Source organism: Artibeus jamaicensis, unplaced genomic scaffold, assembly GCF_021234435.1.
Source record: "Artibeus jamaicensis isolate MK-2021 breed Jamaican fruit bat unplaced genomic scaffold, CSHL_Jam_final scaffold_1964, whole genome shotgun sequence".
NCBI classification, from domain to species: Eukaryota; Metazoa; Chordata; class Mammalia; order Chiroptera; family Phyllostomidae; genus Artibeus; species Artibeus jamaicensis.
In genome coordinates this window covers 7,521,051-7,539,265 of record NW_026522030.1, presented here as the reverse complement: position 1 = coordinate 7,539,265, position 18,215 = coordinate 7,521,051, and the positions used below count along the sequence as shown (strand labels likewise).

General features: G+C 52.0%; 1 protein-coding gene across 4 annotated transcripts in view; it reads left to right on the top strand.

Annotated features, from left to right (window-relative positions):
• Positions 1-18,215, top strand: part of RGS3 (regulator of G protein signaling 3) — a 116,585-nt gene that overhangs the window by 13,151 nt on the left and 85,219 nt on the right. For 2 of the 4 annotated variants that reach the window (XM_053656187.1, XM_037139494.2), the window contains exons 2-8: positions 724-774; positions 3,346-3,404; positions 4,447-4,541; positions 5,538-5,606; positions 13,199-13,259; positions 14,600-14,690; positions 15,373-15,428. In XM_053656187.1, the coding sequence (XP_053512162.1) occupies positions 724-774; positions 3,346-3,404; positions 4,447-4,541; positions 5,538-5,606; positions 13,199-13,259; positions 14,600-14,690; positions 15,373-15,428 (482 nt within the window). Of the gene's footprint in view, positions 1-723; positions 775-3,345; positions 3,405-4,446; positions 4,542-5,537; positions 5,607-13,198; positions 13,260-14,599; positions 14,691-15,372; positions 15,429-17,939; positions 18,100-18,215 lie in introns of those variants that run through there. The other 2 variants (XM_037139493.2, XM_053656188.1) reach the window with 2 other exon arrangements.

The following is an 18,215-nucleotide window of genomic DNA, read 5'->3' as shown; positions in this document are numbered from 1 at the left end:
TTTTAAACTTTGGTCTAGAGGAGGGATCCCACACTGCAGAACGAGGTCTAGTCAATGAAAGTCACTGAGAGGCCACTCTTGGCTCAATAAAGTGGAGCACTGAACAAGCAGAGCTATCTCAAAAGCAAAAGGCCTCCCATTTCAGGACATGAGCTTCTCATCACTGGAGGTGATCAAGCAGAAGCAGATGATTGCTACACAGGGTTGTCATGGGTGGAGCTGATGCAAGGGTTTTCTGGTTGATGCGTAAGGTTGCTACAGGCTGGGGGGTCCTGCCCGCCTTCTTTGCCCCCCCCCAGTGCATATTCAGTGGGTGGATTGAGTTCAGCAGGTTCTTGAGGTTCCAGAAAGAATCTTTTGCACTGAGAGAAGATCTTCAACCTGTCACTGAGGAAGAAGAGTGTGGTCCTCACCTCTGTCCATGCTGGAGGGCCACTGGGGATCTGTGAGGATGACCTGATGTTTTGTTTTGGGCTACCTTGTAAAGTAATGAGTTTCCCATTCCCAGAGGGGTGTAAGTCTAAGCTAGAGCACCACTGCCAGAGTATTGTGGGAAGGACTTCTGACATGGTGAGGTGGCTTCTGAGCTCCCTTCCTACCCAGAGAATGTGTGAATCTTTGAAGAGCTTCACATGCACGAAAGAGCATTCTCATTACCGTGACTCTATTTTTTCCCCTACAAGGAGATGAGACAGAGTCATTCTCCTGTTGTTATTTCCTTAGGTCAGCTGAAGCTGTCCATCGATGCCCAGGCCCGGATTCTGCTGCTCCACAGTGAGTATGGCTGCACGCCAGGTCCACCAGGGAAGGGGTGGGCCGCTCGGCCTCCTGCCTGGAGGTGGTGTTACCCTGGGCCAAGGCTTCTTTTCTCATCTTTGTACAGTGTCCTTCCATGCGTCCATTGAAAAAACGTAGGCATTCACTTGGCACTCTTTCTAGGACCCTCCCCTGGCCTCACCCTTGATGTGATGGAGTCCACACAGGGGGCTTTTCTCCCTGGCCGGCTGGAGCTGCTCCTGGGCACGTCCAGGTCACCCTCAGCCCCGAGGAGCAGGGCCCCAGAAAAGCTTCCCAGTCCTCCCTCTCTGCTGCTTTCCTGCTGAGCGACTTTCGGCAAGCTCAGCTTTCTCATATGTCAGATGGCAGTAATAGCACCCCCCGTCTTATTGGCTGTTGTGAAGATGAAAGGAGTTAGGATTAATACCACACCTGGGCCAGTGCCCACCATGCAAGCTCTGTTCTAGTGTTTGTTAAAAAAGGTAGGAAACTGTGCACTCCAAAAATAATAATTGATCATTGGCTGTGGGCTTGGGGGTGGGGACACAAAAGCGAGGCACTGCTCCCTGTCTAGGCGGTGCTGATAGGATGCCAGGGAAGACTTGGCAAAGAGGGTGATGCCCACAGTTTATCCTGAAGGAGGAACAGGACTGAGCCAGGCAGAAGGGAGCAGGAAGGCCAGGCATTCCGTGTGTGTGTGGGGGGGGAGCGGCAAGTACAGAGGGGTCACAGAGAACATGATTCATCTGAAGAACTGTTTAAAATGACTGGGGCACATGGGATGGGGTAGAGGAGTGAGCCAGGGCCAGGCGATGAAGGTCCTCTGTGCCACCCAGAGGACTTTTTACTTTACCTGTCTGTTTACCCATTGGTTCATCCTTCCATCCAGCACACAAATAAGTTATCAAGCTTCTGTTATGGTCCCCTCTACCTGGGCTTTTCTGTTTGGCCCAGCAGGCCCTGCTTGTCTCTCCAGCTTCCCTGACTCTTGCTGCTAAAGGCACCATCCACCCCCTGTTCAGTTCAGTGACATGCAACCCTCTTGAATGCATCATGCTTGCCAATGCTTCTGTGCCTTTGCACCCTCTGTTCCTACTGCCTGGAACAGCCTGCCTTCTTTTGGAACTCCTTTTGAAAAATAAATCTCTCTTTGATTTTGCAAGACCTATGCCTGCCTTCATTGTCATTAAGACTCAGAAAGAAGGCTCATTTACCCTCATGTTTTCCCTCCTAGGAATCATGCCCGACCTATCTGCCCGGGCTGACTTTGTTGCTTCCTCCTGTGTGACCTCATCACAGCCCTGGCTGCACTGTGTCACTGTGATCTGCCCGGCATGGGAGTGCATCCCTTGAGAGCCAGGGAGAGCCAGGGCTCATCTGGCCTGGATCCTGCCCTCAGGGACCACACCCTCAAGGGGACAGTCACTAGGATACCAGGCAGCCTGGACCAGCAGGGGTGGGGTCTTGGCCTTGGGGGATCCAAGGTGAAGTTCCCAAGGACCAGCAGAGCGGGGTTCTTTGCTCGCCAGATCCTGACTCCAGCTGTGCAAACAGTTTTTGCAAAATGTGTGTTGGCCTCCACCACTTCATTTGTCCTGCACAGTTTGCTTTGGCTTCTCCCCAGTCTCAGGCCTTCAATCCCAACCAGCCTGCCCCCCCGCCCCCTTCCTCTTTGGCTTCCCAGGCCTCATGTCTCAGACTGCAGGACTTTCATCTGAGCCAAACCCCAGGGCTTAATCAAAACTGAGCACAGGGGAAATTGGAAAAGAGGCTCAGCTTCTGTCAGGTCTGCCGATTTCTGCAGAACGCAGACAAATGGGCCATGCTTGCTTTCATGACCAGGCCTGAACCCCTCACCAATCCCTTACCTGTCTTTGTTATTCTTTTCTTTCACAAACATTTGTTGAGTAATTACCAATTTGCTGGCCAATCTATTGACCACTTTGGACACATGGTCTCATTTAATCAGCACAACTATCCTGTGAAGCAGACATGATTATCACAAACCCATTTAAAAAATGGCAAGCTCATTCTCAGAGAGGAGAAACTTCTTGCTCTGGCTCACGTGGCTAGTACGTGGTCCGGCTGGGATCCATGCTCCGATTTGTCTACCTCAGGAGCCACATTCTACCTGGCAGGCTATACTGTCCGTCAGCCACAGCACGCACCGCAGTGCAGGGCAAGCTCTCCAGCCCAGCCCCTCTGTTCCTGGCAGGTGGTCTGTGGTGGAGGAACCGCTGGCCTGCAGAGCCAAGAGGCATGGATCTGTCATCCCACTGCTCTGTGACTTTGGACAAGTTTCTTACTGTCTTTGGGCCCCCCCTCATAGCCTCGTCTTTCACATAAGTGAGGGCTTGGACTCAATGAATTGCATGTTCCCTTCCAGCTGCAAGAATTGGGACTGAGTGTGCCCTGTAATGCCTCAGTGAGGGCGCCGCCTGAGTGTGCGAGATGGCAGGAGTGGACTAGACCGGAGAGGGATTAGTATCCAACGGTGGTCGTGCAGATTAAGGGCCCGATAACAATCTTTCCCACCCTCTGACCCCGACATTTTAATTCCTTGTTTAGTCATGGAAGGCAAAGGCCTCATGAGCAAAAAGCCTGGCACCTGTGATCCCTACGTGAAGGTATGTAATGGAGGTGGGTATGGGTGGGGTGGGGGTGGTGAGAGGTCCTACTGGACTGAGTCCCAAGGTCCCAGTACCTCTGTGGGCCTGGGGCCATTTGAGGTAACCTCATCATTTGGTCAGCAGGCCTTTATTTTGCCCAGGGGTGGGGCCCTGAGCTAGGACAGACCCCTTCCCTTAGCCTGGCTTGGTCCCTAGGGCTCCCCACAAAAGTGGGAATCTTCTGGGTGACCTCAGTCATCCACACAGGTGAGCATGTGGATGGTAGAAATGCACAGACAACCCCAGGCCCTCTCATGAAAAGCAACACCTTCACCCCTCTCCTCCCCCAGACCAGAGGCAGCATGGCCAGGTTTGAGTGAAGGAGTGGAGGGAGTGTTTCTGAGGGCCGGTGGCTCCATCTAAGTGGGGCCCTTGCAGTGAAGACGGAGGCCCCATGTGTTGGGGGTGCTACTCCTAGCCAGAGCCAAAGGCCAGACACCTCCACAGTATGGCAGCCTTGATGCCAGGGGCAGGGATTGATGTACTTCCCTGCACTGTTCCAGAAGCTCCCTGGCTGGTCGGAGGTCCCTGTGGACAAGGACTTGGTCTGGAGCAGGGTGGGAGCCTGAGGCAGGGGATGAAGGCACTAGGGCGAGAGCATGGGATGGGGGCCTCGGCAGAGTAACCTGGAGCCTCCTGTGGAGGGAGCACTCACTCACAGCTGCTGGGAACTCAGACGAGAGGAGGCCCGTGCTTTGCAGGCAATCCCCCTGCTTGGAGGAGGAGCAGAGATGGTCCAGTTGTGGCCCATCTCTGGCTGGGCCTGTGACTGCCTTTCTGGTCCCACCCACTGCGAGGCCCTGTGCTGGTGTCTGATTCCAATGCCGGAGGCCCAGGCTCCTCATTCTTCCCCAGCATCGGACTGAGGACTCTGCCCGAGCCTTGTCCTCTGCAGAGGCTGGGGGAGCCTTTGACTGGAGATGTGCAGAGTCAGCCTGCGGGCTTAGGTGGCTCCATGGCCACAAGTAATCATCTAATGCTTACCTTTCTCCAACTCAAGATTTCTTTGATCCCTGAAGATCACCGACGACGCCATCAGAAGACTCAGACCATTCCAGGCTGCAGGGACCCAGTCTTCCACGAGCACTTTTTCTTGTAAGAGTCTGGCAGCCGGGCCCTCGCCAGGAGAAGGAAGGGAGTGTTTATCTGGAAAAGCTCTGTTTGCCAAATCTAGAACTAGATCTCAGCAGAAAAACAGTGACTTCTAAAGGATGCCTTTGTTTTCTCATTCACCGTGTCCTTGCATCCCTGGCACCTGGCCCGGCCGTGAGGTCCACAGTGATAAGGTCTCCCTTGGCTGGTTCTCATACCTACAGTGCCCAGCCAGAGGCTGGCGGCCCCTGAGCGGCCGGCAGTTTCCCACTGTGCCTTGGGCCAAGCTTTCTTCTTTAGCAGAAGGAATTTTCCAAGTTAGGGAATTTTGCCTCCCTCCCTTCGTTTAAAACTTGCTAACCTCTCTGAGCCCTGGCTTCCTTGTTTGTAAAACGGGGTTAATAATAGTTCCAACCTGAGAGAGCTGAGTGTCAATGAGACAGTAATACTGATGCGTTGTTGTTGTCTTGTTATCATTGTTGCTACTATTTCTTCCCTCCATCCCTGAACTCTGGGGCCAGTGGGAAGGTAATGGACATTTTAAATTTTCCTATTAGTGCAAACTAATAACATTTTGTTATTTTTCAAACCCCACAGGGTAATTTTGCTTACAGTAGAAAAGTAGAAGTTATAGATAAGCCAAAAGGAGAAAAGAGAAAATTCCCCTAGCTCTGCTACTCACTGATATGTCTTGGTTTACTTCTTTTCGGATCTTTGAATTTGTGTGGGTGTGTACGACTGTGTGTGTGTGTTTATGAAAATGGAATTGTTCTGTAATACTGTGTGGTGACCTCCCTTTTGTCCTTAACAACACAATATAAACTCTCCTCTGCCTGTTAATACTCACCTCCCACCCTATCTGGGCTTCGGCCTCTTTAACCAGCTCCTTGTGGCTGGGTGTGTAGGTTATGTCCAGATGTGGCAGTTGTGTCCGACTCCATGAGTCTGGCCTGCGGCTCAGCCCTGTGCACACTCTGACCGTCTGGTCTGCTTTTACAGTCCCGTCCAAGAGGAAGATGAACAGAAGCGCCTCCTGGTCACTGTGTGGAACCGGGCAGGTGACTCCAGGTGAGGGGAACTACTGGGCTGGAGCACAGATCCTGCTCTGGACCTGGGGGTGGCAGCCAGGTGGCCAGGGAACAGCAGGGGCTCAGTCAGTGGGTGAGTAGCAGTGAGTGGCAAAGCTATCATGTTATCAAAGAGCATTTGCTGTGCTCTTGGAATCAGCAGAGCACTATGTTGGCCACCAGGGATGCCAGCTAGCCTGCATTCTGCCCTCAAGGGACCTGCTTCCTGGAAGGGACACCAGGCACTGGGTGGAGACAAATTGCAATAATAGCACCACAGGCTCAGTCCGCAGGAGTAGAAGCTCCATGAAAAATGGGCCCAGTTCTCTCTTAGTCACCACCGTACCAGTGCCTAGCACATAGAAGTGTAGTGAATATTGGTTCAATGAATAAAAGAATAAGATGAGTAATAGAACAGTAAATGTGGGAAGAGGGAGACTTCATTGTGGGCTGAGGTGATTAAGGAAGCCTTCATGCAGAAAGGGGGGTGTTGAACTTGGTGCAGAGGTCCTGAATGAGACAAGGAGCGAAGGTTGGAAAGGGCAGTCCAGGCAGGGCACAGTATGAGCAAAGGCCAGGAAGCAGGACGATGCCTAGTGGCTCGGGCTGCCGTGAGGAGGCCAGTGTAGGAGGTGCAGAAGTTGTGTGTAGGGGACTCCAAAAGGCTGATCTTGCAGGCAGCTCAGGACACAGGAGGCCAGCTGGGGTCACTAGTAACAGCGTTTAGTGTAGAGCAGGGAAGGCCTTCTGGGCAGGTGGGGGTGAGGAGCCACTGCGAGGAAAGGGCTGAGAGCACATGCCTGATGGCCATGGCCGACCGTGAGCAGCAGGAGCTCATCACCTGGTGCTTCCTGAGGAATCTGGGAGGCTCTATGGCCAGTAACATTTGTCAACAATTGGAGAACCAAATGGTGAGCAAACATGGGCTTAGGTGAATGAATATCGGCTCAACTCACCTGCTTAGACCCAGAAGATATTTTTAGGTTGAATGCTTTTTAGTATGCTAAATTTTTTAGCTCGTATGCTTTTGAAAGTTGAGCCTTATTTAACTTCCATTATGAAAGATTTCTCTTTTAATAGAGAATCTACTTTTTATCATGGAATGGTGTTTATGGTACCGTAGGCCTCATTCATTGAGGCGTCATTTCCTAGGTACAGTGTGCAACACTGTAGTAGGTAATGGGGACACATGGGGTCAATCAGAGACCTCCATCCCGCTCTCCAGAGGATCACTGATAGAGACTTGGGAGTGTGGGCCAGGAGGGCGACATCACCTTGATAATGGGAGCAACCATTTACTGGGTGTTGAGCACAAGCCAGGGGTTAACTGTGCATCATCTCATTTAATTCTGAAAATAACTCTAAAAGGAGTATGTTTTTGTGTTAAGTTTTCAGAAGAGGAGACTGAAGTTAAGAAGGAAGTAACTTGCTCAAGGTCATACAGCCACTGAACCGTAGAGTCAGGACAGGAACCCAGGCATTTAGACCCAAAGGCCTCACTCTCAACCCTGTATGTCTTCCGACGCTCAAGTCCAAGGACAGAAGAAAGAATCAAAGGGGAGGGGGCAGGGCAGGGCAGGAGAGTGGAGGGATCTGCAAGCTCACTGGTGAGTCAAGTACAAAGCAGGACCTGGCTAGAGACCAGATGAAGAAGTTGGCCCAATCCTAATCTCATGATGATTGATGATGATGATGATGATGATGCAGGTTTTCTCCTATGGGCCAGTGCTTCTCAATTCTGGATATGCATCCAGATTGCCTGGGATGCTTGTGAAGAACACAGGTTCTCAGGTGCCATAACTGAACCTTCATGGGCAGGGCCTAGGAATCTGCATGTACACAAGTTCTCAGGGTGAACCTCACACAGCCAGCTTGGTGTTTGGGAATCTGGCCATGGGGATGTCCTGAGGGGTGTTGAGCAAGGGAGTGACGAATGTGTCCTTCTGGTAGGTCTTGAGAAGGTTGGGGAGGAGCTGGTTGATTCTTAGGGAGATCTGTAAGAGAGATGCTTTAGGGATAGAGAGGAGGGAAGGGACCCAGGACACAGGAGATAAAGCAATAGTCCTTAGTGGTGTTTTGAGTGTGAGAACAGTGGGAGAAGTCAAGGATGACTCCTGGGCAATGGGCGGTGTCCCCAGCAAAGCCAGAGTGTCCTGCAGGAGAAGGGAACCAGCTCTGGACAGGGTGAGATGGAGGTACCTAGAGAGCAGTGGGGCAGAGCCCTGAGGGGGGACTGCCTTGGCTGCCTGGAGCCCAGGGGACAGAGGTCTGTGCCCAGGGAGGGGGTGAGAGAGCCATGACCACCAACTCAGTGGGTGAGATTCTGAGCAGGTGAGGTTGCCCAGGAGGAAAGTGAGGGCCAAGGACCAAGGGAAAGGGTCTTGAAGGGAAAGCCCTGATGGAGCCAAGGGAGAGTGTCAGAGAAACATCTGGCCCGCCCGCTGGGTGGAGGCAAGGAGTGGAGCAGGTGCTGGAGGCAGACACCAAACTGGGAGCTGTGGCTCCGCCCACCGTGACCGCCACCCCATGCCCCGTTCTGGGAGACCAGAGCACGCCCAGAGAGCAGCTGGAAAAGGCAGCGACGCAGTTCGCAGTTTTTGGAAAAGACAGTGCAGCCCCGAATGAGTCAGCACCCTGCAGCAGCGTGACAGAGGCAGCGAGTGTCTCCACTTGTTGCCTATTTTGGGAAAGTGAGATTCCTTATTAACAAAACATAGGCGAACTTGTGGTCACAGTCCCAACCCAAAGCTCGAGGGACAGAGCAGGCTCAGGCAGGCCTGCTTGCAGAACCCAGGGCCCTGCCAACCAAAGCTGCCAGCAGCACAGGACGGCTTGGGCGGCTCAGCCTGCGGGAGGCGCAGCACTCGCTGATCCATCATCGACCCAGGAGTCTCTGAGCTGGAGGAGGCAGACGAGCGCGTGCAGGAAACTTCTGCCCTGCTCCCTGCTCTCAAATCGAATTGGGCTTCTTTGAAGGATGGACATTTAATTTATCAACATGAAAGACAATTACTGGAGGAAGGAAACAAACATTTATTGAACTCTTCTCTGTGCCAAGCACTTTACATGCTTTACCTCATTTAGTCCTCATAACATCCTTGAGAGGTAGGGATCGTTATTGTCCCTTCCTCAGAGAAGAGGAAAGTGAAGGCTTGTGAAGGCTCAGGAACTTGCCTGAGGATATATAACAGCTGATATTTATTAAGCATCTTATGATGTCCACGATCGTGGACATTAAGCATATTCCATGCATTATCTGATTTAGTCCTCATAACATCGTACAAGGTAGGTATTACTGTTGCTGTTTTACAGGTGAGGAAACAGAGGCATGGGGAGGTTAAGTAGTTAGCCCGAGACAGCACAGTGAGAGCGTGGTGCGAACAAGGTGCAAATCCAGGTGTTTTGCACTGAACTCATGTGCTGGTCGCCACACTGCAGTGCACATGACCACCTCACGCCAGTGAAAAAGGGCTCCAAAACCTTACTTTTCCTGCGTCAGAACATGCGCTCCCCAGGCCTCGGACTACCTCCCATGGCGTGGATAATGTGGTTTTATATGCCATCCAGCCGGACATGTGACAGGTACATTTTGCAGCTGACAGGAGATCAAAGGGAAGCATTTGCTTCGTGAATCCTCACGATCCTCCCAGTGATGTCTATAACCTGTATTAGGAAAATGAGATGACCTGCAAAGAAGCTCTGGGGGAGGGGCTGGCTGCTCCAGCTCCTCACGGTGGTCACGAGGGGGCCGAGGAGAACTGGGCTCAGGGCGGACTTTGGCCTTGCTCAGACTCCCTGTGAGCCCACTGCAAGTCCCTTCCTCACTCCGGGCCTCAGTTTCCTCATCTGTAAAATGCACCCATCTCTAAGGCGACTTTCAGCTTTCAGGTTGCATGAGATTTTAAGAAATTACAGACACTTTCAAACATGTGGGAGGGTAGAAAACATCATATAATAAACCCTCATCTTCATAGCTCGGCTTTGTCAATTATCAATATATGGCCAGTGCTGTTTTGTCTATGTCCCTACCCACCTTCCCCTCTTCCAGTGGATAATTTTAAAGCAAATCCCAGATATTCTACCATCTCATCTCTATATATCTGTAAAAGATGGCTTTAAAAAACCACAAGGACATTATCATCTTTAAAAATTAACAGTAATTCTCTGATGTCGTTGACTGAGGAACTGAGCTGTTTCAAAGTTGTGTTCGATGACATGGCAAAGCCAAACTGAAGCGAATGGCCGCAGTGTTCTCGGAACTCGTGGCCGGAGAACAAGCTGAGGATTTTAGTGTTATGTACCCAGTCAAACAACAGCAACACACATCCGCTTGAAGGACACAATCTTTTGTGTTGGTAGTACCCACAGTTACGGAGCGTCAGCTGGCTCTGTCCCGCGGCTCCTGGGTCCTCCATGTGTGTGCTGTCCTTTAACCTTCTCTCATGAACAGGACCTTGGTGCCAGGCGCTGGGTCAGTGCTGAGTACAGTGTCAGTGCTGTAACCTTAGAGAGCTTGCAACCAGAGATGGTGACTGAGCCTAATGAAAGAAAAACAAAAGAAGGGAAAAATGTGTTCAATTTAACCCATCAAATTAAAAATAAGTTGAGATTAAGTGGAGTAACCCTGCAACGGTAATAGTTTAAGGTCCCTGAAAGAGAATTAAAGTGTATTCCCTCAGGAGAATGCCGTCTGTTCTGCAGTGTGTCTCCTACCTTATTCTTGAAAGTAAACTGAGCCAAGTACTGTTCCCCACGAGTGTTTCATGAAGCCTCACCTCTGAGCCTTTGTGTGGACTGTTCCCGCTGCCCGAAATGCGCTTCCTCTCATTCTCTCTGGCGCAAGCAACTCTTTAGGTCTTCTTCAAGCATCCCAGCTCTAAACCTCCGCTTGCCTTCTCGAGGTTTCATCATGTGTTGCCTGTACTGCTCATCTGTCAGTCTCGCCAGTCTAGTGACATCCCCTGTATTGCTATTTAAGTTCCTGCGTGTTTGTCTTGTTTCCTTAATGCTGCGGCTCCTTGCCCAGTGCCTGCCAACTGTGGGCATGATGGATTCACCCATTTGTCAAGCCTTCACTGAATGCACTGGACCCAGAGCTCCGGGTTTGGCCTTCAGAAGTAACCACGGCTTGGTCCCTGAGCCTCTGTGTCTTGCAAAACTTCAGGCAGTCTCTAGACTGAGTGCTAGTTCCTGATTTTATAAGCTGATCAGAATATTGCTGTACACTCAGGTTGCACATAAAAGTCTTTTTTTTTCCTGCAAAGATTTTTCAAAAGCAGGCTTAAGAAGTGCCCAATTGAAGAACACTTAGAGAAAGGGTCCTGCTTATGAACATTAATTGTAACAATTTACTCTGCCTGCATTATTATAAAATCATTGGAGGCCCTTTAGCAGGAAGTAAAGCTCACAGGAGTCTATTCACCATTTAGTGTTCTCTAAGCACTGGGGAATGAAAATTGAACTTACCAAAGAGCAGGGAGAGACGGCCTTTACTGTAGCTAAAGCACTGGACCTGGAGACTCAAAGTTACAGCCATACCCAGTGTGGAGAAAAATGTATAGCAAGGCAGCGTGGGCACCTGGATACCAGCTGGCTTGCTCTTGCGTGTGTTGACAAACAACATTAAATCAGTGATGAGGACTTTGGCAAAGCCTTGATGAGAGCTATTCTGGAACGACAGCTCAGATCAGCGTCTGCCCAAGTGATGGTCCCTGCCGCTGCCTCTGCCTGTTAGTGCTGACTCGGCTGCTTGCCAGGAGGGAGGAGCATTTGTTTTTGGTAGTGGACTGGGGAGGGAGATATGGAAGGGTTGATTTACTGGGGTGATCATGTGGTCCTCTTTGGGTGGATTATTGATATGGCCTTGTATGGTGGGAGTGGGGAGCAGGGAGAACCCTGGCTGCAGGAAATAGGGGCAGGGAGCCAGAGCGGGGAGAGTAGCGGAGTGAGAGTAGCTGGCGGGACTCAGCCAGGGGTAGAACATGTATTTGTGTATTTGGAAGGCAGGCTCACTGGTGTGAGACTCAGGCCTCAGCATTCTGCATCACCACCCCTCACTTGGCTTGGTAACCCCCAAGAAGCCAGCTTTGCTTTGCTTAGGACTGTTGAGTGGTGAGCTGCCACCCTTTCTGGAGAATCCAAGCAATACATGCTTATGGAGGCCTTCTAGACCGCGGGCCCTTGACTGGGGCAGGCACCGGCAGGTGCTTTCTCCAGACTCGTGTGCCTGGAGCCTGCTGGGTCTGGGGCTCTGTGAGCAGGCTCTGGGGCATAGGACTCACACAGGCTCCTCAGGGGGTTCTGTGGGCACCCCTGGCTACAGCTGCCAGCCTCGTACAGCCCCCCGCGCACCAGATTCCAGAAAGGCCCATCTCCAGGGAGTTCACTGCCCATCCAGGAGCTCACTCCAGCTTCAGTTCTGCTATTGCGCCTTCACAGAACAGCTAGATGAATGTGCATCTTTCAGACACTGGAGTCAGCCATCGGGGTGTGCTCCAGTCTAAACACCCATGTTGTTTTTTTTATTAATACTAAACCGGCCTCTGAAGTGGTCTGCATTGAGGATATACCAGGAGAGAGGAGAATAGAAAAACTAAAAAGCAACTGTAGTGTTAGGATAGAGAACGTTGTAGTAGAATAGTACTTTCCATTACATTTATACCACTATTTTCTGATTACAAAAGTACTGTTCATCCCTGTGAGAATTTGAAAATACTATTCGTCCCTGTGAGAATTTGAAAACCCAAAGAAAACAAACCTCCCTCAATCCTGCCTACCAGATACAGCCATTGTGAATATTTTTGCGGGCGTCTTTCTCAAACACTACGGACTTGTAAATTTCCTTTTCTCTCATAGTAGCAAGATTATTTTTTGCATTTCATTAGTACTAATCTATGCCATCACTATTAAAAGCTGCCAAATGTATCAGTCAGTCCCTGCTGTTGGGACTAGTGGTGGACAGTCTTTAAGAAACTTTGAGTTACTCTTAGCCAAGAATGACCTGACTGAACTCAGCCTGTCACCACTGTGACCTCCCATGAGGCCTGACCCAGGTCCATGCCTACTTGTCCAGCTGGCCACCAGGTCAGGTTGGTCTTGGTGATTTTTTGTTGGTTTGGATCTTGATCCAAAACTGTCCAAGGACTACTCGGGTCCTGCCTGGACCCAAGGCAAAGCCTTGTGCGCTGATGGAACCACATGAGGCCCCATAACATTTGTCTTCTGTTGAGCAGCATCAGCTCACGCGGGAGCTGAAATTCCCCGTGGGGACCAGCTCTTCAGATCTACTGGCAGCAGAATAGTCAACACCTGTGAGGCAGCTCTGAGCTTCTGTGGTTGATGGAAGGAGTGCTGTTCCATGACCTAGGACACCTGGGTTTCCCATGGAACACTGCTGCTAATTAGCCCGGTGACCTTGGGAAGGGGACCAACTCTGAGCCTCAGTTTTTTGATCTGTGAAATGGAGAAATGACTCTCCTCCAGCCTGGTGATGTTGGAAAGGTCAAATGAGATGATGTAAACTGCAGGGCATTTGGCCAACCTGTGTTACCTTTGATCATCGACTTCTGACTCAAGCCTCTGTTGTTCCCCCAGACAGAGTGGACTGATCGGCTGTATGAGCTTTGGGGTGAAGTCTCTCCTGACTCCAGACAAGGTGGGTCCCAGGGACCCTTCTAGCAGGGTCATCCCACCTGGGCCAGCGCTGTTTTTTTTTTCTGGAAACCCTTGGGTAGGCTTCTATTTGTGAGGTAGTCCCCCACTGAGATGGGTGTCCTGTGGCCTGAAGGACAATACTGTATTTGTCCTCTATGTGACTAAGAGTTTGGGTCTCTTCTTATTTTGCTTTCATTAGAGAACAGTTGTTAGAAGGCTCTGGGTCTGGCACCCGACACTGAGGACACCGGCAACTCCCTTGGAGGTCAGAGCACTCCCGGTACCTCCCTGGAGGAGGAGTGCCAAGTGCTTCTTTTGGCCTGCTCCAGGAGTCATCTCTTTTTTTTTTTTTTTAAGGTTTTATTTATTTATTTTTAGAGAAAGGGGAAGAAAGAGAGAAACATCAATGTGTGGTTGCCTCTCACACGCCCTCAACTGGGAATCTGGCCCACAACCCAGGCATGGGAATTGAACCAGCAACCCTTTGGTTTGCAGGCTGGTGCTGAGCTCCAGGGGTCATCTTGCTGTCACCTATCAGGTCCTGTGTTCTGGGGCCTAGCAGGTGCCCGGGAGTGGAGTGAGCATCCTCTATGAAGCTTTCCTTTTGGCTGGGGGAGGGGATGCTCGGGGGTCTAACGACACCTCCCCTGGTAGCCAGTCCCTTAGCCATCTCTACTCTGCCATGCACCCCAACCTGGAGGCTTTCAAGCAGGGGAGGGACGTGCTCCTTTTGTACATGCCTGGAAATGTCCTGGTGGCCCGCCACATGGAGTTGCCAGGTGTCACTGAGCTTTATGTCCTGGAAGTGAAGGCTAGGGTTGGTGGCTGAGGACCCTTTATCCTATGTGTGGGTCTCAAATGTTTTCAATGCAACCTGGACTTCATTTGCTGTTGGGAGGAGATGTTCTGCCTTGGAGACTTCTCAGGAGCCTCAGGATGCCTTCTTTCTGCCATCTCCATCACTCCCTCCTTCCTTCTCCTCTGTTCTGTCAACATTTATTGGGCCCCCACTGTATACCAGGCACAGTGGTAGACACATCAAAGAGCCTGTGTACAACCTAGTGTGAGAGGCAGGTGTGCAAGTGAACTGTTCTTCACGGACAAGAGGCTGTGGGAATTCTGCAGAAGGGAGGACCAGCTCTGTCCGTAGCATGAGGGCAGGCCTCCTGCAGGTGCAGGCACAGCAGGTCATTTTGGAACAGGGAGGCTGGAGGGTCCATCTCTGCAGAGATGCTGCTTCTGAGGGAGGATCGCCAGTAGCTGCTTTTTGAGGGGGATTGGTGGCCACCTGACCTGTGCCCTCTGCCACCCCAAAGCATGTCACGTCTTCCCCTGTGGCAGGAGATCAGCGGCTGGTACTACCTTCTGGGGGAGGACCTGGGCCGGACCAAGCACCTGAAGGTGGCCAGGCGGCGACTGAGGCCCCTTAGAGGTATGTGCACACCACCTTCAGCTTCTGCCCAGACGTGCCCCTGTCCCATGGCTTCCCCCCTTCTTCCCTTCCTGGGTAGGAGCTCCAGTGCCTATGTTCTGTGGCAGCTGTCACCCTACACGAAGAAGTCCTGAGATATCGGTCCTATCTGATATCTCAGATCCAGGGACTTCTCATGAGTACCTGCTAGAATGCAGGTGGCAGGCAGCCTCTTGCTCACGTACCTTTATTTTATTTATCTGGTTGGACTTTCCTTGGAGGGGTCTATAGGCCTGAACCCATGTGGTTCAGCCCCATCCTTAGCTCATAAAGGGATGGCTTCAGGAGCTTCCTACATGCTGCTTCCCAGGGTCCGTGGTCTCAGAATCCACCCAGCTGCCCTAACCTCGGGGGAACTCACCTCTGTGGACAGGGCACATGGGCCTGGCCATGAGTCCTGAGGTTCGAGACTTGGATTTCGCACTTCCTCTGTTCTGTCCTTCCCACACGCAGTCCTGGCTCCTGAGCCCCTGCCTGACCCTGGCTCGGGTAGCCCCACGTCCTGGAGGCCAGCAGTGACCTGCGCAGCCACACGGCCAGGAGTGACCTGCGCTGGCACCCTGGCCTGGTCCCCTAGGTGGTCTGTGGAACCAGCCCTTATATGTCAGCAGAAACTTTCTGATGCTGTTCTGTTGCCTTCCAGACCCGCTGCTGAGAATGCCAGGAGGAGGGGACACGGAGGACAGGGAGAAACTTAAGGTAGGTGGTGACGAGCTTGGGCAGGACTCAGGGACGTAAGCACGGCTCCAGGCTCTCACCCGCTCCTGCTCAGTCCCTAAACACGGCAGCATTTGGCATCTGAGGCTCAGGTTCACTTGGGGCTTGGAAACAACTCAGCAAGCTGTGCATGTTAAAGGATTATTTCTTAAGCTTTTCTCTGGTTACTCATGCTCAGGGCAGGCGCAGGGAGCCAGGCCCCAGCCCGGAAGTGGAGGAGTCTGGGGCTTCTCGACTTTCCATCTCTCGGAGCTGAGTCCTTCTTTTCCACAGGTCCCCTCAGACCCTTGGCTTTCTCCGGCACTGGGGCCGGATTGTCCTCTCAGGTTGGGCCCGCTCAGTGTCAGGGAGCAGCCGAGAGTCTCAACCCAAGACTGATGGTTCTCGCTCCATCGGGACTTGGATCTAGGGAGGAATCTTCACGTGGGGATTGGCGAATCCCCCCAAATTCCTTCTGTTTGCAGGACATGGCAGCTGATCCATAGTGCTCTCCAGCAGCTAAGACAGGGAGAAGCAAACTCCCAGGACCGAGTAGCCCCCTGTGTCAGGGGCTGTTGTTATTGAATTTATAAATCTTCACTGCCTCCCCTGAGTGGTTGTCACTTCCTGCCTCACCGATGAGGGGGATGTGTCAGGTTCAGCGATGGTAGGTCCCTCTCCAAGGCCACACAGCCAGCATACACTAAAGGCAGGATGTGGAACAAGATCTGAACACTTTAAAAAATGCTCATCCAAGGATATGTTTATTGATTTTAGAAAGAGGAAGGGAGAGAGAAACATTGATGTGGGAAACATCAGTCGGTTGCCTCCCATACGCACCCCGACTGGTAACCGAACCTGCAGCGTAGGTTCGTGCCCTGACTGGGAATTGCATCTGCAGCCTTTTGGTGTCGGGGTGTCAGGACAGTGCTCCAACTGAGCCACCCAGCCAGGGCAAGGTCTGGCCACCTTTGAAATGCACGGCGTTGCACACCTCCTGCATGTGGCTTAGTTGGGAAGATTAGACAGTGGTATTTTATCCGTTAATATTTTACATATACTTACATTATAATCTATAAAACACTTTCTCTTTCATTTACTCAGCTCATACACTTGTTCATTGATTCAGTATTTACTGAACATCTGTATGGATGCTGAGATATAGCCATGAATGAGTCAAAGGTCCTGCCCTCTAGAATGTTCCTGCATACAGTCTAGAGTGACGCTGTCTGATATGGTAGCCACTGGTCACCTGTGGCTATTGAACACTTGAAGTGTGTCTAGTATGACCAAGGTCCTGATGTTTATTTAATTTTAATGAATTGGAGTTTACCTTGCATGTGTTGTCTGGTTGCTACAGTACTGGATAGCACAGTATTAGAGTAACTTGAAAGTTACTGTTTTCTGTGGCTTCGCTAGGAGGTTAAAACTGTCTTCTGGCCTCAGTGGAGGAGCCGTGATGACCTTTCTCCCTCCCTCTGTACTTGCTGAGCACAGAGGACAGTGAGCAGGAAGCCTCACTGGTGACTGGTGAGCCCTGCAGGTTTCCAGGTGGCTTGGGAAAGCCCTGCTTTTGCACATGGGCCCCAAGCCCACAGGGCATTGTTCAGAGGCACGTGAAATGTCCCAGGGCTTGCACACTCAAAGCCGTCTGCAGGACGCAGCCAGCGGGCATGGTGGTTGGAGGCTTTGTTAGAGTGAGGGCAGAGTCCCCAGAAATCATCTGATTAACTGCCCATCATGCCGATGGGGAGATGGAGGCCCAGAGGCCCGGGTGACCTACCCACTGTCCCCACAAAGCTGGGCTGGACGAGGGGACACTGTGGCATCAAGGGTGTGGTTATGTGGGTGGGTGGGTGTTTCCCACAGGCCCTCAGGTGGGTGTCAGGGGGCCGGGCTCACCAGGTGCTGCTCTGCAAGACAGGGAACAAGAATGGGGTTCTGATCCCAGCTCCATCCCACCTGGCTGTGTGACCTTGACCACTCTAGGCCCCGGCTTCTTCGTGGGTAAAGTGAGGAGGCTGAATCGCCTGGTGAGGAAACTGACTTTTGAGTAGCTGCTGAGTGGCAGGCAGGTCCTCAGACTCCCAGTGTTTCATGTTCTCTGCTGTGAGGTGGTGTCTGAGGGTGCAACCGTCCAAGGCGTGCTGTGATTCTTGGCCGGGTTGATCCCTGGATCTGCTGTGGGGAGCCTGGGATTTGCAGGGGGAGGCACCGTTGTTATAGAGTGGGCCGTGTTTCTGCCCGGTTCTCCTCCGGCCAGGGGTGTTGGTGAGAACACTGCAATCACAAAGTGGCCCATGGCGGAGAATGCAGCCAGAACAAAGGCGCCCTCTTCCCGCTGGGCCCGGGGAATACTAACTAGTTGACAGGAATTTTAATATAAAACTCTCCCTCTTCCTTGTCATTCTGAGGTTTCAGGAAGCCTTCGGGCTTATCGTGCAGAGGCACACAGCACAGACAGGGCTTGGGGAGGTGAGAGGTGATTTCCTGCCATTCTTCTGCGGGGCGGGCTTCCCAGGGCCGTCATGCCAGGCTGACGGGGTGCAGTGTGGGCTCCCACTGCTGGGGGGGAGAGCTGGGTTTTCATGGGGCAGCAGCCGAGGCAGGACCTGCAGCCATGAACCGCTTCAATGGGCTCTGCAAGGTGTGCTCGGAGCGCCGCTACCGCCAGGTGGGTGCTTGGCCCTTTGAGAGGCTGCCTGGGTGTCATTGCGGGGGGTCAGGGTTGGGGGCTTGCCCTAGCAAGACTTCTCTCCCCACAAGGCCTTCCTTGTCCCCTCCTGCGCT